Below are 23,384 nucleotides of genomic sequence, written 5' to 3'. Positions count from 1 at the left end.
ATCGCTGCCTCCACCACTTGGCGTCTATGGATGTAGCTGCAGGTCAGGGCTTCTACGCTGAGCGTGTCCAGTGTTACAGGGGGGTTTCAACAGGGTAGAAGGTGGAAGAAAGAAGTCCAAGCTGTCCTCTTTTCATTAGCACAGCTAGAGATGAAAGGACAGGACAAAGAGCCCCGCTACGCACCCAGAAGATGGGTCCCAGCCAGCCGGGCATCTGCCGCAGGGCTGGGAGCTGTAATTACCCCCGTCCCTGGCAGTCTCTCTTTGGGGGCATAGGGGATGACACCACACTCAGCAGCACGCGACACATTAAAACATCTCCAGGTCGAGGTAGGACAGGGCTACATTAGCATAGTGTCATTCTAGAGTCCCATCCCAGCCTCTAAGCGTAAACATCTACCATCTGATCATCTTGGTCAACTCCTTTGGCCATTTTCAGCCCCAGAAGCACTAGTGTTTCTGCATTTTGACGCTACCCGTCTCATGCTCTCTCATGCGCTGGCTGTGTAGAACCGCGAGGCTGCCTCACCGGCCGCAGGACAGCCAGGCTCTGCAGTGACGAGCGTTACATAGAGAAGATGCAGCTCTGCTCTGCCCCAGACACCTGACTTCTCCAAGCTCCATGAGAACATCCCTTTCAGCACTTTTACACCCCTCTCCCAAAAGTCTGCGATCCGCAGCCCCCTCCCGCTGGGCAGGAAAATGCAGCAGCATGTTCCAAGCAGACCAATAAGCCTTTCCACTGCAGCCTGAGCAGTTACAGATGTTTACCCAACCTCATTGAAAACAGCTTTTGTTCCAGCACAATCTCCAAAAATCAGCTGCAAAATTCTATCTACAGCACATTCAACTAACAATAAGCAAAATCCCACATGACTAAAGCTATGGAAGGCTCAAAAACAATTTACTCAGCCCAAGGCCTATTACACGCATTTGCTATTGGGACTGGCTGGGGGAAAAAAAAAAAAAAAAAAATAGAAGAAAAAAAGTGTGTTCCTTCCGACCACAAAACCAAGCCTCATCAGTGGCAAGCCTACTGTCCCACTACTGAGCACTCAATGGAAGAACAAAGCACAAGTTCTCAAGGCTTTAGGGGAAAAAAAGGTTACCACGATCTGTTATGAGAGAAAAGCCTAACCGCACTATGTTAACACAGCAAAGGACGCATACAAACCTGCCTGAGGCCTATTTTCTTACTGTCCCACATTTGCTTGAAGTTCCAGAAGAAAGGCTGGTCACATTTTTGACAGGAGTCACTATCCAGCCACTCTGGGGTCTGCAACACACACACACATAAACGCAAAGCGGGAGTGAGCAACAAACAGAAAAGCTTCCAATGGGCCCTAGAGACAGGACAAGAAAGATGTATTGGGGTGCGGTAATGTGGCCAATTAAACTTGATTAAGAATCCCCATTTTCACAAGATGCCATTTTGCCTGTTCCCTGGGATGTCTTTTTTGGCTCAGCTCTGAGCCTTGAAGGACACAGGAGGAACAATTCCCACCCAAATCATGAAGCAGAGTTCAATTATAAGACCACAAAAATAACCCAGGAACAGACAAAGCCTCCCCCACCTCTCCAAGTCTGGAATTAATCATATAAAAATATTCTGTCCTGTCTGGACAGCATTTACCATCTACTATTGCCTCTGGTGGGAACTGGGGGCAATTAGTATTTCCAATTGCCAAGCTACTCATCTGGAGGGAAGGGGAAAGTATCTGAAATACTGATATGGTTTTGTTATTTTTCTTATTTCTTTAATACTGTAAGAGGCGTTCCTGCTGTCAGAGGTATCTGGGCTACAAATCACACAGAGCAGGGAGAAAGATGAGATTCACCTGAAAAAGCCTAAAACCGAAACCAGCTCTTTTCCCTGCTTTTACACAAAGATGATGGAAGGAAGGTCGTCTACTTCCTAACACAGCACATAGTTTTGCACTCACGCTGTGGATGAAGCGGGTAAGAAGACTTAAAGAAAGAAAATATTAAAGGCATTTCTCTCTCCTGCAGCCAGGTTTTGCTGTGCAGTGTAGCATGGACCAGATGCCCTGTAGGGAAGCAAGTCTTGCCAGATCCTGAAAGAGCTCAAGAAACGCCTGAAGTGGCAGGGGGGCACGTGGAGGGGGCAGCCCATCTCCTCCCCTACATTTGGGTCCCCCGACACTTGTCTTGCACCGGGCTGCTGGAGGACACGAAGCACGTCTCCCCACAGTGTTTAGGAAACCCTCCAGGGGACATGAGACTCAGGAAGAGTCTCGGCTCTTGATGCCTCTCCAGCTGGCTGTCAGTCTGTCTGTCCTAACCTGGCCTAGCAAGACCGACACTCCTTCCCAGCAGATGACTTCTTCTCCTTTCTCTGCCCCACCAGGACAAGAGCTCAGCCCAAAGCCAGTGCTGGCAACCGGGTCCATCCTGTCCCTGCAGCAGGGCAGCCCCAGTCAGACCAGGACAGCCCTGCCAGCGCTGCCTCATGTTCCCAACCAGCCCCACCAACCACACGAGATTAAACAAACACTAAATTACGTTCAATATTTTGTAAGGAAGCGCTATTGGCAAACCGCGGTTGTCTTATCAGAGCCACTGGTTTCTTACATGCTGCAATTTAAAGTGGCAAGAAACACAGCTGAGATTGAGATTTAAAAATAATACAAAAGCCAAGCAAAGATAAGGTAAGGTTGATGGAGACCCTCAGCTCCCAGGATAGCTTTGACCCCCAGCAATAAAGCAACCACCTGCTTCAGCTTCTTCTGCCAGTTACTCTGAAGGCAGTTCATTCTGCTGGGGCAAATCCTTGTCTTTTCTACCCACAACAGCCTTTCTGTTTAATGCCTACAGATTTACACCTGCGTGTGTAAGTTTTCATCGCTTAAGCATCTGAAAACGACAGATGAAGACGACATTTTGCTTGTGACAAGTAACCGCTTTGTAGTCAAATAGAAACACAGCTTCTAGCACCTTTCAGATGTTGTTGTCTTATAGCTTTTTAAAAACAGAGATTAAAATAAAGAATCAAGGGCTAAAATGGCAGACTTCACTCTAATGCAATCTCACAGATGTGGGAAAATCTGATAGCATCAAGGTGAGTACTGAGCACACATCACATGGAGAAAACCCTTAAATGAGGGCAAAAATACCAAAGCCAAAATCCAGAGGAAAATACCCCAGGACCCCAAACCAAGGTTTGATATTAAAATCTCAAAGGTTCATGTTTCAGGAGTGGTTCAGCACCATGAACACCCTATTGCACTACTGATAACAAGCCCACATAGCCATAGTCAGACAAAGCAGCGCACCCATTAGCACCTGCTGCTAAGCTCTCATTTAGCTAATTATATTTCTCCTCCACTTTTAAAACCAGCCTTCTCACAGCATTGCTGCCTGTTTTGCAGCCAGCCAGTCTTAACCCTTACTGTAGCCTTTCAAAGGCAGCAAATAAAGGTTTTCATTTCTGGATCTTTGAGTTGCAGCAAAAATGAAACATCTGCTGGGAAGGAGGAAGCCACTCTGCTTTCGTTTCACTGTTGGAGCTGATGACATAATTGGCCATTAGATTAGCAATTAAAGAGAGCCAACTGGAATGCTAATCCAGATAAAAAAGGGAGCTCAGTTCCTGCCTATGCCCATTTCAGTAGTTTTTTTAAATCCAATTTTCCACTTAGCTTTCCTCCTTGCTCAAGGGAGACACACACGACCCAGGGAGGCCAAAACCCTTGAGAACCAGCAAAGCCGGTGAAAGCCCATGCTGCCAAAAGCCTTGCTCACACTTACCCACTGCAGGGGCTGGGGGTGCCTTCCTAACCCCTGCAGGAACAGGGCAGAGGTTTGCCGTGACTCACGCTACCAGGATTTGCCAGGCTGCCGAGCAGGGCTGATGCCTGACTCACTCAGCGCGGTGCTCGCTCCCCCTCTCTGAGTCAGGTCTCAGCAATTGCCGAGTGGAGGCTGCTCCCACAGCACCGAAGACCCGGGGCGCGTTTTTGCACCCGCTTGCATTCATAGGCCACGCAGCACAAAAGCAATTAGGAGCGCGTAGGTGAAATCTAACTGTCTGGATCGGCAAAGTCATCGTTTGCCCCGCTTCTATGTGGTTACACCGGAGGGAAGCAAGACCGAGTAGTGGGTGAGATTGAAGCCCTAGTTAAATGTCTTTTTAGCAAGAACAGGAAAAAAAAAAACTGGGTTGCAGGTTTCCAGAGATGACAAAGAGCTTTCTTGTTTTGTTTCCTTAAAACACCCTAATAATTATCAACCCATCCATTTACCTCTGAACTGATAATGTTTCTCATGACGTCCTGAGAAACAAAGCAGAACATCTCACACTACCTTCCTCAGAAGATGTCTTTCGGAACAGTAATGTAAAGGGTAAGAGCTGTTTAGCAGCCTACTTAATATACATTTTCTGCCAGACAATCTCCCCTGTACTATATTATCAAAGGCACAGCATAATTGCTGTATAACAACTGGAGCATGTCCAAAAACATTTTTAAAGCCTGGAATGATCTTGCTCAGGTTGAAAGTTGCACATTTTAGAAAGGCCCCTTCTTCCCAAGACTGTTTCAGACCAAACCGACAAGAACTGAGTATCTACCTCCTGCCTCTCAACATCCATGTTCCAGACGACGATTCCCCCATCTGCACCACAGGAGATGAGCTGCCGAGTGTGGTGAGCGTAGGAGAGAGACTGAACTTTATCGCTGAAAAACAAGACAGTTACTAATCAACCATCTATGGCTAGTACACAAGTAAGCATAGAATATACAATAAAGCAGTATAAACCACTTGTTTGCTCCTATGTTTCCCTCTCCCCTCAGTGTACATGGCATCCATCGGATGCAAATCAGTCTTTGCTGTCCAGTTGGGACCAGACCAGAGTGCCGCCCATCTGGGCGGCATCCACAGAAGCAAAGACCTGTTCTGATAACTACTTTTGCTGCTCCTGAGATGGGAGGTCCCAGATGCACTGGGAAGCCTGAACAGAGCTGCAGCTCCAGCCCTCTCCAAAGGCACATCTGGATGCATAAACGCAGCCCTGGTAAGGTACCTTTCTGTCAGAAAGTCAGGAACAACTTTGTTTTCATAAATCTCTGCAACATCTAGGAATGAAGCGCTGAGAAACTACTGAAGATTTTCTTTCAGCACTAACAAGCGTAGAGAGTTTCAAAAGTAATATAGGAATCACTAAATCGCTCCTAAGCCTTCCCAAGGTAAGGCAGAAGATTTAGGTGCTTTTGCTTCTTCTTTTAAGTTAAAAGCAACATGGGAGAAATAAGTCAGTTTAAACCCCCAAAGCTGTGCTCATTCTTTCATAAAAGAAAGAAAACCAGGCCTCATCTCAAGCTATTTACAACCCGGGAAACAAAGACCATACAACACTGCTATAGAAAAATAACAAAGTTATGAAAAGACAGTAAATGAGCATACAGCAACTGGAAATAACCCACAACATCTGGTTTTCTTTGCTACCACCACTGGTCTTGTCTATCCAAAGGACTTCCATGCTAACGCATATTCTTGTGCACGTGGCTACCTTTCCAGAGTGGAAGGCGTTTACGGGACAGTTTGGTACGACACAGCCTGCCTTCCCAGCGCCCTCCTGCCGACGCCAGTGGCACCATCAGGTGAAATGTTTCTTAAGTCCCTTAGGACCAGGTCTCTATGCTGTACAGTGCAAGTCAACAGCCATCCCACAGATTAAGATCCAGAGGCTAACTTCGTATTAGGAGAACTAATTTTCACATCAATAAATCTAGCAGCAGTGCATTAGCAAGCACCACTGGTAGGGTACGAGGGTTATCTGGGAATTTCAGCAAGAGCTCTGCAGTGCTCTGAAATCCCAGCGGCATCCAAATAGCTCAGCAGAGCGCGGCATCGTTGAGAAGAAACATATGAATATGTAAGAAACTGTTAGACCAAAACCACCGTGGGATTTTCCTCTCCAGGCCTGAGCCTGGCACAAAAGTCCCACATATATGCACTCCCAGTACACTGAAACAAACTTGTTGCATTGCCAATACTAAAAGGCTAGGAGATCATTGCAGCTAGAGCCATTCTGACCTCTACTCAACGCCCAGCACAGGCTTACTCTTCTTCAAAAGACACCTACTATGCCATGTAAATGTGAGGTCTGTACATGCAAAGATGAAGCCTCTTTGCATTGAGGAGTTGGTGAAGGCCCCTATGGGTAAACCACACTACTTAGAATTCAGGCTGTAGGTAAAGTGGCATGGAAAAAGTTAGCGTGGAGGAAAAAAGGAATAATTGTCAAGCCTGATGCTCCCTCTAGGGGAAGGAAAGACCTTGACACCTAAAAAGCAAGAATTTCCCTGCAGCTGTTCTCATTTGAGGGCCCTCCTCTTTCCAACAAAGGTGCATGCTCTAGCATAACACATTCAGGATTATAGATATTGTGCTTTTCTTCATCACCTTTTGTAGCCTCTCAAACCAGCCTGTGGGCCAAATGCTGAAAAACACTACAAGCAACTTATTTCTGTTGTATATGGACCACAGGGGGTCACAGATACAAGCTTGAGGCTTGTAAAGACTGTAACCTTTGGGCTGTTTGTTTCCCGATGTGGCTTCTACCTTTAGCTTTTCTCCCGTGAAAGCAGGAGGAAGGGCTTTGAACATACTTATGTCCTTGCAGCTCGATGGCTGTTCCTTTTCTTCCTCCAATATCCCACATTATAATGGAATGATCAGAACTGCCCGAGAATAAAACTCGCTGTATTGGGTCCCAACAGAGAGCAGTGACACCACCTGAAACAGTAGATGCACACAACAGTCATTTCATTACAGAAAGTGGAAGACAGGAATGTAGCTAAACATATAGGGAGAGATACAACCAAAAATAGGGAGAATGATTAAAATGCAGGTCTCTTTAGCAATGGCCATGCAGCCACTGTGCTTGCCAGTTGAAAACTAACAGCCTAGAAAACCTACTGAAGCCCCATCCTGCTTTTCTGCGGGCAGAGGGTTCTGCTGCCACTCGCATAGATGAACCCACTGAGCAGTAAAGCATGATAGAAGGATGGTCATGGTGTGACTACACAGCTTTTCATCTCCATCATTCCCAGGAGATTACAAAAGAGAAGTGTGGAATATTATGGGCATCTTCACAGTATCCCAGCATGAGGACTGAACTACCGTGTGCTACCTTGTGATTGAGCTATTAGCGTTCAATCAGAGGAAGGATATGGAGAGAAAATGCCGACCGCCATTTCTTCTCTTAGATGGCAGGATCACATCCCAGGGTTGCTGTTTTTAAAGTGTGATGAGGCACAAGTCCCAGCATGGGTCTTTCCTTGAGGAGCATCCTTTTCCCCCGAGAATTACCACAACTTGTTCTAGTCTTACTCTGTTCTAATTAGCAGCTACTGATTGGGGCATTTTCTGCCATAGAATTTTTCTCACCAGAAGTCCGATCACTCTCGTTTTTACCAATAAAGAATAAACTTCCCTGAGCTGTAGTGACCATTTAAGGTCTATCTCCCTTCCATGCTATGCACTGACACAAGCCATCCCAGTGTTTCACAGGAGAGTCAAACCACCATGACGCTGAGCATGATGAAGGAGCAAATTGGGTCTCCTGAGGCCTTACCTGTGTGTCCCTTAAATGTCGTAACAAGGCTGCAGGACTCTTGCTCTAGTTTGAGTATGGTCACTTGCCCAGAATGATCACCAACAAACACGTGCCGGGTTTCCACATCAAATCTGATGGATAAATGCTGAGGAAAATACATTGCTTATACAAGCTTTGCATTCCTTTCATGACTTGTTAATTCTTTTAACACGAGTATACTGCAATCTCGTGAATAGTGCTCCAGTCTCAAGGAGGTATTCAGAGTGTGCTTTTAGGGATCAAGCTCATACCTGTTCATATTAATAGTGCAGCCTCCCTGAATAAAACAAAGAGTGAGAAAAAAAAAAGAGACTATTCCAGAGGACACAATTTGTGTTTTTGTTATGAAACACCTTTGAAGTAGCCCTTTGCCATGAACAGAGGAGTCATCTCCCCAGGCTTTCTAACTTAGGTGCTAGAGTTGGATGGTGTCCACTCTCTCTTTCCCTTCCCAAAACTGTATAAAATAACTATTACTAGTTTTCTGCTTGTATTGGGTTTGTGTGGCAAGGTTTTGGTAGCAGGGGAGCTACAGGGGCGGCTTCTGTGAGAAGCTCCCAGAAGCTTCCCCCATGTCCAACAGAGCCAATGCCAGCCGGCTCCGAGTCGGACCCACTGCTGGCCAAGGATGAGCCCATCAGTGACAGTGGTAGTGCCTCTGAATTGATTGGCAATAAATTAAACTAATTTTCCCAAGTTGAGTCTGTTTTGCCCGTGACAGTACTTGCTGAGTGATCTCTCCCTGTCCTTATCTCGACCCACGAGCCTTTCATTCTATTTTCTCTCCCCTGTCCAGCTGAGGAGGGGAGTGACAGAGCAGCTTTGGTGGGCACCAGCATCCAGCCAGGGTCAGCCCACCACACTGCTTCTTCATTATAGTTAAGTTTATGAATACAATGAAAGGGTATTGTTTTATGTCATATTTGGGGAAGTGTCAGCGATATCAGGTGCATCACACATCATATTCTAAACTGAATAAAATCTGGACTCATTCAACCACCTACTGGAACAACCTAACTGGACAGATTCTGACCTCTTTGTCCACTTTAATTCCACATTCAGAGTCCATACTGGATATTTAAGGAGCAACTGCTTAGCACTGATTTTATGCGCACAGGACACTGGGGAAAAAAAACCACGTTCCTGGTTCTGCCAAGCTTTTTGCAGTATTTGTCAATGATTCTCCCTTCCCCTGCCCTCCACCAGCATGATCTGATGACCCAAATTAAACGGTCCTCCAAAATTTTAAATCACTCAAAATGATCCATTCTCTAGAGAGATTTAGGGAATACAGGACAAATTCCTGCATCAGACTTTCAAAAGTATTTATCATTTAATTAAAAATTAAATTTGGTCTTTATGCCATTTAGACTGGCTGAATGACCAGATGATACAAAGCAAGTCCATGTTCAGACAGTAAATTTGCGTCAGTCTTACTTCCCATGAACTAGTAAAACACACATTAGCTACACCACATACACTACAGGGCACTAAAATTCTGTTTATGCTAACCCCTGGTTTCAGCCCAAGAGCTCATACTTTTCCACTTCCCTTTTCATTTGCAATAAAGCTGAATTAATATTTCTTTTATTGTCAGGCAGCTGGGGCAGCTCTAGGTGAATAAGCCACCTGAGTGCCATTTCTGGAGCCATTTACTCTTTAGTTAACCCAAATTCCCAATACATAGCGGGCTGTTCCAGAGTGAAGGACAAGTACTCATTATTTTGTATTAAAGTCATTTAATTTTTACCATGCATACACACAGGCCCACTGACCTGATCACCGACCTACTTTGCTACCATTAATTCTTAGAAGAAAGCATGCACTGCATGTTTAAATGAAGGCCCTGTCCATATTTATTACAATAGCAGACCACAATAGGTTGCAGATCGCCCATTGTTTCGCTCAAAATGCTTAGACCTAAATATGCCACCGCGCATTAAGGAGACAAAGCAAGGAGAACAGACAGTTTTTAAAATTGGCTTTAAATAACAGTTTCTCTCACAAAGCACTGAACCTATACAAGGCACAAAATTTGGAGGACAACTAGAAAAATAAACTAAAAGGGCTGTTTGAGTACCAAAGAGAAGTAAAACTGAGAGCTCAGCAAAGGATACTGCAGGCCACAGGCGCCTGCGCTGGTGCGGTACCCTCCCAGCCGCTGGCCGCTCTCTGAACAGTGCCACGTGAAGTGTTTGTCTTGTCCAGTGCTTAACACCCACTCCATCTCCAGGACGAAGAGAATCATCATGACCCTGCTTTGATGAGCTGAAAATGAAGCAGACAGACACATAATCGCATTATGGAGAAGGACACGGGGGGGGGGGGGGGGGGGGCAGAATACCACTGCAAATACCAACTGCATCCAAGTGTTCTGCTCCCTACTCACCCGCTCACCCTTCCCTACAGAAGAAGCTGGTGTTTAATAATCCCGTTGACACGAGCTACCATGCCAGCCTGTAAGATCCCTGCTCTGCACATTCAGCGTTTGCTTGAGGAAGAGCAGAAGCAAGACTTAATTCCTTCCATGCCTACTGCAGCCATTTATCTGCTACAGTAGCACAAGTCTTCCTTCCATCATTGTATCATCACCAACAAAGCTGCCATTGTGGAAAGGACTCTGGGCTCTACTTAAACTTCTTTTGAGCTGGTCTTATGACAGCAGTGCAGATGCCTACGCTGCTGCTCCTCCTGCTGTGAGGTCTGGTGGATCTGAGCCGCAGATTGTGGTACCCCAGCAGAACGATGAGTTACAGCACAGGCACAACCCTGCACCAAAGGGAATTTTTAGCATTGCATGCAAACCAGCTGAAAAGGACATTGGAATAAAATTAAAAGAAAAAAAACAACCCCCCAGAAAGATCACAGCTGGGAAAGATGAATAAAACAGCTGAAGGAATAAATTTCTACTGCTACCTAAATAAAGCCATCCAAGGCTTTTCATTAGAACAAGGGAACTCAGGCTTGTACAGACAGTTTTTTGTATGAATGACCAGTGGGCTTGGTTGTGAAGTGCCAATTGAGCTGACTTTTTAATAAAACAAGTGGCTGGAAAGACATGCAGAATTATTCCCAGCTGTAACTTCACAGCAAATGCCATACTCCTCAATCTACAGCCCTACTGGTTTATTACTGTTCTGAGACCTGGCAACATGTGTCGCGCAAAGCAGGCTGCTTGTATTTGTTTGTGTAAAAGCTGACACACTGGAAAGATTAAATATCTTTGGAAGCTTAAAAACCAGCCTGAAACCTCTGTTTGAAATGCAGAGAAATTCCTCAGAACCGTATGGGAGGATTGCTGCCTGCCCTATACAAATATACAGCACAGATGAGAGCTGTGTTCAAACCCTACAAGGGGGAACTAGTTGTAGCAAAGAAGAGGAGGCTTGCACAACGCAACATTTGCCCCTGACCCACACTGCTTTTTAAACCCAGATTGCTTGAGGAGAAAAATCAATAGATGCATTGACACAAGTTCCCATAACTGTGATTGGCAGCTAGACCAGTTTACAGTGTCAGACATGAACTGTGCCCAGATTCTTTCACCCTTGCCCATAGAAGAGCCCAGATTTTGGCTTTCATTTCCACACACTTTTAAACTCCGGGTTTGTAATTAAGATAGAAGGATGGGGACCACCCAGGAGTCACTTGAGCTCTTTTAAACAGATCCTCTCTCCTCTCCAGATTTCTCTGGGAAGAAATTCAGTGACCCCATGGGTGACTACTGCTTGCCTTTACCTATCTGTTGGTCTCCCCAGGAGCACCCACACTAGCCACGATGGGATGCATGCTGCTACAAGCACCTGGTGTGCTCGTATACATGTCTCAGGGGCTTGTGTGCACCAGCAGTGCTGCAGACCGACCCATGCACTTCCACAGGGCGTGCAAAGCTGGCTGAGATCAGGCTGTTCAAGGCCTGTCCAGGAATGTTTTCTCAGCACGTGGCAACTGCTACTGCTGGTGTCGGCTCCCCGTGGTTTGAACTGGCCATGGGGATAGCTAGCACCAGCCAACTCTCCTAAATCTCCTCCTAGAACTTCTTCTAAAGGCAGGGCTTGTACCTCTTGCTAGAAGTACTGCCTGTGGATGGTGAGGCAGCTGTCTCTGGCATGTAAGGAGTAGACATTAAAGAAATGTGTGAGGTGGGAGGGGTGTACATGATAGCTTTGCTTATCCTCCCTCCCCAAAAAGAGCTTTCAATTCAGCACTCTGTTGTCCACCTGCAAGTACTGCATGTATTATAGCTGGTGCCACCACACACACACTGATGGCAGAAATATCTGAACCAAGTGAAAGAACACAGTGGAGATCATCTAAGTAAGGGAGGAAAGAGAGGACAAATGCAAGTAGGGAGTCACTTGTCATTTAGAAGGAATTTGACCCATGTAAGGCTTAAAGCAGCAAAATGTCAGAAGGTTGGAAGTTGACAGTGGAGCAAGGGAGAGGTCTGGGCCCTAGGATTAACACAGGTTCAGGGTCGTGAAGCAGCAAACAAAAAGCTGGTCCTTCATCCATGGAAGGCTTGATCACCATTTGTGTGCAGAAAAAAAGTGGAGCAAACACTTCCAAAGCTGCTCACTGCAACAACAGCAGGATGGAGAAGGGGGAATGGAGGATGAATGCGGTCACAGTACAGAAAAAGCCACAGCAAGCACCAGGCAAGAGCAGATCTGTGTAAGCCACCATGAGAAGAGAGCCCATGTGTGGGGGAAGATTACGCTGTGCAGAAGGTAGAGAAGCAGCAGACAGGAGAAGGGAGCAAGTCCATCTGCAGCTGGAGGGTGGGAGGGAGCAGGGGGGCTGCACTCCTGCTACGAGAAAGCAGCAGGGAGCACCGAGCAAAGAGCAGATTGGAGAGAAGATGGAAGGGTGCCTAGAGAAAAGAGGCTGCAGCCAGGAGGTGCACGCCGAGACGTCAGCAGCCAGAGCGCAGGGGAAAGGAGGGTCTGTGCTGTGTGTAAAGGCAGAGGTCCAAGAAGCACAGCCAGTGCATGGCCACGCACAGTGCAGGGCAAGAAGCTGTGCTGGGTGAAAGGGAGAATTACAACAGTGAAAAGCAGCAGCAAACACCAAAAGAGAGGTGGAAGTTAGTAGTAAGAAAGAAAAGCTTAGCATGTGCAAGAAAAGCACAAGAGAAGAGGCTGTGCATAGGGGAAAGCAGAAGTAAGGGCATGGCGTGAGCTGGCCTGTAGCAAGGAGGCAGGGGGACACCCCCAAAACGGGCAGGCTGCAGAAAGCATGGGGCAGAAGCAGGTCTACAAATCCTGCTTGGCAGAACAAGCGTGTGTTAAATAAATTTAAAAAAAATACATAAAAAAAGCAGGAGCTGTTATATCATCCAAAGGGGCCAAGGACTGGCAAGGTGCAGTTACAAGCAGCAGGGTGGAGAAAGCTGTGCAGAGTGGGAAGAAGCAACAGCCATGGGACAGGACCAGCCTGTGAGGGGCTGGAAGCCGAGGCTGCTGACGGGGGGGAAGGGTTTCTTCAACACCCGTAGTCTCGCAGGAATGCAAGAGGAGCTGCCCAGGAAAAGAGAAGGTCACTATGAGCAGAGATTGTCCACGCCTGCAGCTGGTGCTGTGGCCGAAGAAGGGGGGACGGTGATAGTTATGAAAGACCGACACAGAATGAAAAGTTTAATTTCCCAGCACATCCCAAACAGCACCGTTCAAACGCCTGCACTACCCCTTCCCACACGAGGGAAGGAGTTAGTGTCTGTAGGAGGCCAATGCCCCGTGACCCACCCCGGGGTCCTGACTAACACTGCGTCACATCCCCAATCTCTGTGTTTTGATCCCTTTCAAGAAACAAGATTTCGCAACTCTGGACACAGCGTCACAGTAAAACTTCCACAGAGCATGTCCAGCCACGTACACTGCTGGTGCCGGGCCACCATATGACACTGGACCTGGCCGCAGACCCCTGCCAAGACCAAAGCACAGCCTAGGCACGTGCTGTCATTCTCCGTCACTAGCAGATCATTTGGCAGACATATTCATGGCCTTTCAAGACACAATTAATGTCCTTTAATCACTACAGCAGCTTCAGCTACTTATAATAATACTTTGTTGTGGGAGACGATCGACAGCCCAGCAGTTGCTGTGCAAGGTGCTACTTTTAAGAGCACTGCTGAACATTTTCAAACAAAGCTAGCACACACGAAACCAGCCAGCATGGCTAAGGCTAAAGACCCTTGGTAGGCTAAATAAAATTATTTACTCTCCCTAAAATATTTTTAAAGAATATAAAGGCCTTACTTGAAAACTTTAAACAAAACCAACACTTTTTAAAAGTGAGGCTTTTAACAAATGAACCACTAGAAGGCCACCATCCCCAACAAAACTACATGTCCCTTTTTAATTATGTTTCTCCCTGCCCCAGGGCTTTGCCAAGGTGCTTATGCAAGCCCCTATACCTCAGTACGGCCACGTGAGGAAGGTGTAATACAGGGGTGGGATTGTGGAGGGGAGTCCTCCTGGACCAGGTGAGGAAGGTTCATCTCTGTTAGATCATGACATGCCTACCCCAAGGTCTACGCAGCCCCTCCCTGCATATTCTCCCAGAGAGCACGGTAAAGATGAGGCTCTTCCCTCCTTGCTGTGTCCCAGCAGCACCACCGGACTCTGGCCCTAGTGACACCCCCAGTAAGCCCAGATCCAGTGTCCTGGATGGAGGCAGCTGTAGCAAGAGGAGCATGGAAGTGCCTACCGCTGTACAGTCAGATGGAACTGCTGGAACCCGTGACTCAAAGCAGCTCCCAGAGTATCTCACTTTCGTGATGTTTCCCCAGCACCCCAGACCTCCAGTATGGGTCCAGAAGAGCCCAGGGGAAGTGGTGGAGGGGGTGCTGGGCTTCCCCACCCACATGCAATGTGAAAAGCAGAGAATCAGGAAGCACATCTCTATGGATGGGGGTGGTGAGAGGCACTGTGCTGCGAAGTAGCAGGCAGCCTCAGGTCATGGGTGCGCTGCAAACAGCAAGGAATCTCGTGCTTTGTCTTCCTCCCTTGCACCATCAAAAACCTGCCTGCTGCAATTGCCCCTCGGGACTTTGGGTGACACTTTCTAGTGGAGCTGAGGCAACTCGAGACTGTCCCTGGGTTGCTGTAACCTACTCAGTGCCATGTCATTTCTGGTCTGGACAGAGGAGTGGCCCAGAGGGGTTTGTGTAGCTCAGCATGGGTTGCCAGCACTGCTGGTAAGCTGGGCAGAGCGTGCCTTCATGCAGAAGCTCTCCTCCATCCCCATGTCCTGCCTGGCTGTATTATGGCAGCTGTCAACTTCTGTTCCAGGGAAAATTTCCTACCAAATCTGAATGGCCCTTAACCGAGTCTTGTCCCTACTGTAGCAATGAATTGGGACCGCCTTTCCCCCTCTCTGGTTGCCATCTCCATTTGCAGCATTAACAGCAGTCTGGCTTTTCCTAAGCCAGCAGTGGGGGGAGAAAAAAGAAAAGAAAAAAAAGCATCTCCAACAGTACCTGAGGGCGTATTTTTCCAAAACCAAACTTTTGCCCACGTGGCTGGCAATGTGCAGAAAGCAGAACACCAGCCCTAATGCTTCTTTAACCCTTGCACAGGGGGGATTTCTATACAGACACCCACACACAGATGAATCTGGGGGATCCCAGCAGCCTTGGGATCACCACACTTTCCGCTCCCCAAACTATGTCACTCGCACACTGTCACTATTTTTTAAATCAGGGGAATACAGTTTTCATCAGCTTAAACAAGGAAAAGACCAAACATCAAACTCTGGAGGTGAGGGAGGAAAGTGGGGCAGGGGCTCCGTACCCGAGGGACACAGCAGCAGCGAGCATCACAGGCACTGGCTGAAGTGTCTGAAGGCAGACACTGTCCGCTGTCAGTGATCACTGTGGTTTGGGCTAGAACCGAAATGATGCCTGTTCTGGGCACAAGTGTTGCTTCTCTTGCCCTAAAATAACTCCACAGCTTTCAGATAAAATATTCTCACATATCATCTGAGAGTCCTGGCACAAAATGACCAGAACTGATCGAAAAACCTTCTCATGCTGAGACAGGCAGTCTAGGAAGGAGGTGACTCCAGCTGGGACTGTGGTCAGCTGTACTGCCTCTCTACTGATGTTAATGGACCTTTATTAGACTCATCTGTTGTCCAATATCTGGGGGATGCCATCTGAACTCTTGGGATTCTCCCACAGGACAACCCATGGAGGTTCTCCGTGGCATCTTCCTATCCAAAGGCCTCCTCCAATGCTCTGCAGCAGCAGCACATCTGGCACACTGCAGCAGAAGGCCATGAGATCAGCCTTCATTATCCTTAATTTTTTTCTAACTTTATGCAGGGTGCTCCCCAGGCCTTGGGTGGGCTGCCACAGTCAACTGACTATTCTGCCATACTGCCAAGATATATGTTCCCCTCATCCAAAATTTTCAGGCTTTTCCCTGAAGAGCTCGGCAGGAAAGGTGGTCTCATGCATATCTTGTTCTGCATATGCAGAAGAAAAGACTTCAGCTCACCCTTCATAGGTTGTGATAAGCCTGCAAGCCTGAATCCAAGCATACAAATGGATGAGCTAATAACAAAGGGGGCTACAGAACAGTCAGTAGGACTCTTCAGTGCAACGAGCCTTAAATGTGAAACCTAGGTGTGTCAAACTTTGGTGATTGTGGAGCAATCACAAATTCGGATACTAAAGACTTGTACAGTCAAACTGCAGCAATCTTATTTAAGATTCACATATGTATTTTATCATCATTGGATATTTTTGTTCAGTTTTTACAAGCTAAGAAAAAAATGCAGGCATTCTAGCTTAATTTTACAACACACCAGGCATTCATGAAAGAGCTGAAGTAAAAAACTCAAAAGCCAATGCATGTTAGCCATGCTCTGCAAAAATCAAGACTGTCTTCATACCTTAAAATCTAAATGTTACAAAGCAATCCCCAGAGCCTTCATTTAGAGATTTAAATTATCCTGTCAACTTTTCAAGGTATAAAACTCAAAATATATGAGTAAATACATATTTTAAAATGTATGTGAGAAATCTCAAGCCAACATGTCAGAGGCTTCTATACAGAAACATGATGCTTAGCATATAATATGATATGATACTGTATAATATCACACCACGTCTTAGTCTAACAGCAAAAGAGATGTAAGAATAAATCAACACATGTATTTGTTACCTTTATAAGAATGCCTGTCCCAAGCGAAGGGTCCTTTAGAGGTTTGACAAGGATAAATATCTAGGTTTCTTAGAACATCAAATTAGTGAATACCAGAATAAAATTACAAAAAGTATAGATTAGCATTTCTTGACCTTTTACTATGACAGGTATTCACTGATAATCTTGAGATTACTGAAGCCGACAGTTACTGACATATAACCTGACTAACCCCAAAAGCTACAGACCTAAATGCCTCAGCCCTAAAACATGGGTTAGTTTCCTAAAGTTGTTTCATTAAATACACTGGATTACTAAAGATTAAAAATTAATACTCCTCTTCCCCAAACGTGGTCTGGATTTTGGGCAGTTTGCTGTCTAGAATGATATTCCAAAGGAACATTTAAAAGGAAAAACAGAACATGAAACAGCTCTTTAAAAGTCTTGTAATCTCAGAACAAAGCACATTATTGATCTATTGATAAAACCAGCATTTACGTTAAAAAAAAAAATCAATCACTGTAAAGGAGACTTTTCTCTCCATTTGCACTCCTTAAGAGGATATTAACAAAAATTAATGACAATACAAACCAATTAACACGGATCATGCTTCTTACCCTGGTAAGTTTTCACTAGTGTCATCTTGTTGTAATCTTCTGATAAAATGAATTCCTGAGGGAGGGGAAAGAAAGAACAAAAGAAACAGTGCTTAGAGATGTAAAGCATTTGAGAGTGTTTTCATTTGAATTTGTTACCAAGGTAAACTCTCCCATCTTTGCAAGTATAGCCCTGTCTATACCTTTGCTAATTTTGAGTACCTCCATCTAAAAAACTAAATTATTTCACTTTTTAAAGCTGCCTAGGAGACAACATCACAAGTGCTTCTGAACAGAACGGTGGAGATAAAAGAGGAACTATTAAAAAAGTAGTAAAAAAAACCTGACAGGAATGTAAGAGCCCCTTGAAGTTGCTCAGTCCAAACTAGGTACCAATAATCCATGATAGGAATACATTCTTTAAAAGTCTCTCAGTGCTTCAGACAAATAGAAACCCAGACTTTTTGCCCCTGGATTTTATCCCAGTAGTGGTTAATGTTTATTCTGGTATGTCGCAAGCAGACTTTCTTGTTTTGCTACTGCTTCGTTGTGGCTCGCAAGCCGTTGTGCATGGGATGGAGGGTGCCTTAGCACAGGCTGTGGCTGCCTGGGGAGAGATGGGTGGTGTGACCCAGCCAGGCTCACTCCTGCAGCCAGGCAAGAGCCCACTCACCTACAGGGACCGGCTCTGCAGTCCTGCTGCCTTGGTGCTGCTGTTTCACCGCCCATATGGCTTTTTTGCACGAGGCAATGATGAAAACAGCAGCTAAGAGTCTGCCTGGCAGCCTCAGCTCCTGGAAAAACCCATGTGGCTAAAGTGACTGAGCGCCTGGGTGTCCCTGCTGCTCGTTTTGAAGAGGAGAGTTGCTCAAAGCTGGGGAAACAGAGCGGCCACAACAAAACTCCTGCAGATTCTCTCTGGAGGAAACACCCAGGCAAAGGGTAGGCTCTGTGGCACCACCACGTGAACTAGCTTTCAAACTGCTGTCAGGTATCTACATGCGTACGTCGCGTACTCAGAGAAACACAGAGAAAAACCAAGGTGTGTAAAACCACATCATATTAATAATTTACAGCGAACTACATAGAAACTCCCTGAGCTAATCTACCTAGGGGACAGAAGAAGTAAAACCTAACTCATTTAATCTGAAATAGAGTAAAAAAATAAAAGAAACATTACAAACACAAGATAAACTAAATTTTAAAGCATACAGTTGTGAAATGTTTATGTATAAGCACTGCCAAAAGCACTGTGCAACAGTATAGAAGACTGGACTTCAGGAGCCTACAGACTATATTTAAGGCAAACCAAATGTTTAGTGCAAAAGAGCATGAAAAGACATTCTAACCACCAAAAAGCCCGTATTTACCCACAGTTTCCAAACCAGAATTAAAAAAAAGTCTCTCTCTGCATTTTCTGTGGGATCACTGTAGGTAAATCTGCATGGCTTTCCAGCACCAGGATTCCCCTAACACATCATATCTACTGCTTGGCATGCAGGTGGAGAGAGGCTGCAATACTTATCTGTGGAACATCTACAGATCCCAGCTTCCAGGAAAACAACCGTGAGTGATTTGAGGCAGCTATGTATTTTGCTGTTTCCAGGTTTCTGTTCATAAGTTAGTTATAAATATGTTCTCTTGAATTGCTCTACTTCATCTTCCTTTCCTTAATCTACTCCACCTCCCATTAGCTTTCCCCTGGCAACTGAAGACTACAGTGGGGAGTGTTATTTAAACAGCAGTAACAAATCAATTAAGTCAGCTGGATTTCTATATCAGGGTCACCTTAACTCTACCAACCACAGAACATTAAAAATCTGCTATACCTCTCTAGCTACTTACAGGGGAAGTGGTTTTCATTACCCACTGCCTGAAGAATAGTAAAGCACCACATGAAATGCTTTACTACAAAGCCTACTTGAAGCAAGACCCTTTGCTATGGATGCTAACTTTCTGCTGTTGGTTCCTAAGGAGAAATGGGGTGGGAGAATATGTCTGGCTTTCCTACCGACTTGGCTGTCCCCAGCTTTGACTGTGGTGGCACACAGATGCTGGTGACTTCAGGTGGGATGAAGAGCATGGTTTGCACTCTCATTTTTGTTTGCAGTTTTCCGTTGAAAAATTTGAAGTGGCCATTCTGTTCTGTGACCCAAACAGTCCCATGGTTTCAGTGGAAGGCTGAAAAGGCTTTTGAGTTCTCCATTATAAAACAGTGAATCAAACACAACTGCAGTTCCTAAGGTTTACCCAAGTATTGATTAGTTCTGTGTGCTTTAATACAAACCACAGCTATGTACTATTAATACACTGCTCCATCCAAAAAGATAAACAAATACAGTACAAAACAAACACAGCTCCAGTTAACTTTAATGCTGGATATAATTATTTCTTCTTTTTTTTTTTCCCTGAAGACTTCTTGCTTCTCATTTTCTTCTTTGAAAGCATACGATAATTTGCAATGTTTCCTTGTTTTGCATTTTCTAATCTTTCTCCAGGTCTTTTACTCCCTGCTCCTCTTTACACTATCACATGTTCTTCCATTGCACTTGTTCCCCTCTCCCTCCCAAGGCCAAATGTATTGGTTGCATCAGTAGACAGATATTTTAGCACAGGGCACCTTGCTCAAGAAATTAATGCCCTACTGCACATACATTGTGTCATCTGCGCTACAAAAACACCGACTACATCTCTAACATTGTACCAGCAGAAACTGTTTTTTTATCCTTCCATACACAGATGTTTTGCTCCTCCCAGAGCTGCTGACACTCAGTTCTCATTAGGCAGCTTTTTGGCTCCTCTTAATGAGCTAGAAAGGCTGAGATCACCCACACAGCTCAGTTGGTGCTTGTTAACAGAATGGAGAAAGATTTCCAAGTCCTGTGCAAGCCCTGTAGCACAGAAGGGGCTGGGATATATGAGAGTTCTCAGGATGGCAAAACCAAAACCCCTCCTTTCAGGGATTAAAAACATTTCTTCTGGCAAGATTGCTCTTCAGAGGTTTTTTTTGAGCTACTTTACTACCTTTTTTACCATACTGAAAATGTTAGTGATCAGTCTTGACTGTTATTAGCTTATTATTAGAACAGTGACTTGATACCATGAAAGCCTTCACAAAGCAGAAAGGAGAAGTCTTGAGCATCTGAAAAGACTGTCCAATCTAGTGCCCACTGTTGTACAAAGACTCTCAACTATACCTTCATGGAGCACACCTCCCTCACACTGAAACATATACACCGACAAACCTCTCTTGAGCCTAAGACCACTGTAAATCCGCATCCTGGAAATCCTATCAGCATCTTGTTTCAAATGACTCTTGTTAAGCCAAACAAAACCCATACTCAGGCGTGTGCCATTTCAGAGTCCTTGGCCGTGGGGCCAGCTGACATGGCCCAGGGTCTAAGGAAGACCCATGCCTTTCCAGAGCTGCAGGTGGATGCCAACTGATGTATCCAAAAATAGCACTAGAGACCTCTGCTTAGGCAACTGAATCCATTTCTGAGAGTTAATAATCTTTATATATTAGTTATGTGTTACCCATTCACAACCTAGTTTCCACCTCAGGGAATTTACAGTCTGTGCTCTCATAGATGATGCCATTTTGACAGCACACGGCAGATCTCCTTAAAGGCTTGACTTCGTCCTGTTAACACAAGTGACCGACAGCGCTCTCACGTCTTCCAGAGAACAACAAACCCACTTCAGAAATGGAAGAGAATGAAGACTTTTAAATCTACTGTCAGACCCTACATCTATATCTGTTGCAAAGAAACCTCTATAAAATTATTACAGTGTTTTCACTTTATAAAGTAAAAAAACTGGGAGAGGACAGAAACTATCATGTAGTTTTCTTGAAGGAAAAAAATAGTAAACTTCCCACAGTGGCAGTACACAGTCCCAGGGTGTACATCAGCAGGCAGAGCCTGACGCATTCTCAGGTATTCAAAGTGCTGTTTATGGCTGAACCTGTAGACACCTGCAAGATCAGATGATGTGGAAACTGAATTTATCTTAATAATTCTTCCCCAAGGAAGAATTCTAAAGGGGTTATTCCGGTGCCCTGTTGTCCTTGTGGCCCTGCTTGAAGTATGTAACAGCTTCATCTAGACACAAGCATAGTCAGCAAAAAAGATCAATTTAATTCAGCTTCAGCTACCTAAAAACTAAATCCCTCATTTAAATCTCCCCAGAAATGGGGAGAGAGATTTATGCCATTCTAAAACAATTTCTCGGGTAAGTAACATGGGTGTGTCCAAAGGCAATTCACCTCTTCTCTACTGCCTGCAGAACCTAATGATTAATTTTATCTAGGAAGCTAACTTTCAGTGGGTGAAATTAGGTGAGGAGTCTCATCTTGGCTGTGGAATTCTCCAGTCTACTGCAAGTAATAGACCTTTCCTCTGTTTCTTCTTGTTGTGGTATCTTGAGAGACTTGCACCCATTAAAACATGTTTTTCTCCACCTCAGAGCAAGAAATTTATGACCATGATAAAGTCTTCTGGCTTCCAAAAGGGACCTTAGGCAGACCCTAAGACATAAAGTAACAGAAATGCTATTTCTTTTCAAAAAGGGTTTGCAAAGTGTAAAAAAACAAAACAAAACAAAAACCATAGAAACTTTACTTTAGGTACCACACTGCTTTTCAAGCAAGATGCCAGACAATCTTTAGCTCAAGAGAATGGTCTGCTGTGCTGCACAAATGTTTGTGCAGCCTTCGTGTTGAGAAGTTACAAAAGGTTGAAAACAATCTCTTCACCTCTGTAGAAGCAAAAATTGTCATCCTGTTTCACAAGGAAAGGTGGCCATACAAGCTCACCTCATGGTGGCTTTGCTGGAATGTCTTTCTGTGACAATAGCATTGCTGCCCATCCTTCTCAAAATGTACCATACACATTAATGAGGTGCCAGGCTTATAACCGAAATCCATACAGTTTACAAAAATTTCATGTAAAAGAAAAAAGGCAGTTTTACTTTTTTATCTCCATTTACAACTGAAAGTAAAAGCAGTACTTCCTTGCACTGCAAAAAGATCAATTTGAGATTATGTAGCACTCTCATGAGTATTGTGTCAGCTTACAGCCCTTGCCAGGAGTCCTTTCCTTCTGCACAGTCGAAGTGAAGATGCAGAATGATTTTCAGCATTTTTTTGGTCCTGCACCCAGCGTACACTGGGCGTTACCAGAAATGCTAACATGGAACAGCTGACTAATTCCCAAATATTTCAAGCTGCTCAAGTAAATTGCCTGTACTTTCCCTTTGAGGGCCACACAATTAAAAGTAATGGCACTAAGGTCACTTTGTTGTAGTAAGTTCTCTTATTTTGTGGTCAGTGTGCCCTGCTTGTATACTCCTGTGCTAAACTAATCATCATAGCTGTGCCCAGGAAGGAAAATCTATCCTTTCCTCCAGAGGGTGGTTGTAACCCACTTTAAAGTACTCAGGGATTTTCTCTAACACCCCAATATTGCTGGGACTTGAATACAGGGCTACCCTTGCTCTTCTTCCATTCCCACCTCCACCACTTCTTGTAGCACATTACAGTTTTGGCTTCTCTTACAAGCCTTAGGTTTGCTACAGGGGGAAACATTTCATTGCTTGTGGAAGTTTGTGGAGTGCATTTTCTGCACAATCCTCTACCACACAAATGCCTGCAGCTAGAGGGGACTAAATCAAGTAACACTGATAAGCCCTTCCCCCCTCCTATGTACTTGTATCCAGAAGACTGGGAAAAGAAAAGCCCAGATTAGCAACAAATAGAATCTGCCTTAGACATAACAATATATGCCTATAAGTACCTGAAGTCACCTGTTGGTTTAACACCTGCATATCTCATTTACCTTCTTTAGTTTCAGAATGGAAAATATCTGACTCCATTCAGACTCAAGCACCCTCTGACTCTTCAAGGCAAAATGCCCTGAAGACAAAGGACACATCTCTTCCATCATGCCACAGTATTTAAATACCTTATTTACAGTCACCTTCACATTCCTCAAAGGCCTGGTGAAACAGAAGTGCCTAGTA

The 23,384-nt window shown here is 45.1% G+C and overlaps 1 protein-coding gene across 9 annotated transcripts in view; it reads right to left on the bottom strand.

Annotated features, from left to right (window-relative positions):
- WDFY2 (WD repeat and FYVE domain containing 2) overlaps positions 1–23,384 on the bottom strand; it is a 73,565-nt gene that overhangs the window by 10,226 nt on the left and 39,955 nt on the right. For 8 of the 9 annotated variants that reach the window (XR_008235057.1, XR_008235062.1, XR_008235063.1 and 5 more), the window contains exons 4-9: positions 17,385–17,439; positions 9,736–9,886; positions 7,598–7,710; positions 6,630–6,756; positions 4,589–4,694; positions 1,175–1,276 (exon numbers count right to left, since the gene is read on the bottom strand). Coding sequence is in view for 1 of the 9 variants with exons in the window: in XM_052786181.1 (XP_052642141.1) it covers positions 1,175–1,276; positions 4,589–4,694; positions 6,630–6,756; positions 7,598–7,710; positions 9,736–9,886; positions 17,385–17,439 (654 nt within the window). In the remaining 8 variants the exon portion in view is untranslated. Of the gene's footprint in view, positions 1–1,174; positions 1,277–4,588; positions 4,695–6,629; positions 6,757–7,597; positions 7,711–9,735; positions 9,887–17,384; positions 17,440–19,374; positions 21,967–23,384 lie in introns of those variants that run through there. The other variant, XR_008235064.1, reaches the window with a different exon arrangement.

Source organism: Harpia harpyja, chromosome 4, assembly GCF_026419915.1.
Source record: "Harpia harpyja isolate bHarHar1 chromosome 4, bHarHar1 primary haplotype, whole genome shotgun sequence".
Taxonomy (NCBI): domain Eukaryota; kingdom Metazoa; phylum Chordata; class Aves; order Accipitriformes; family Accipitridae; genus Harpia; species Harpia harpyja.
The sequence above is the reverse complement of the archived record's forward strand: the minus strand, read 5'-3'. Positions and strand labels throughout refer to the sequence as shown.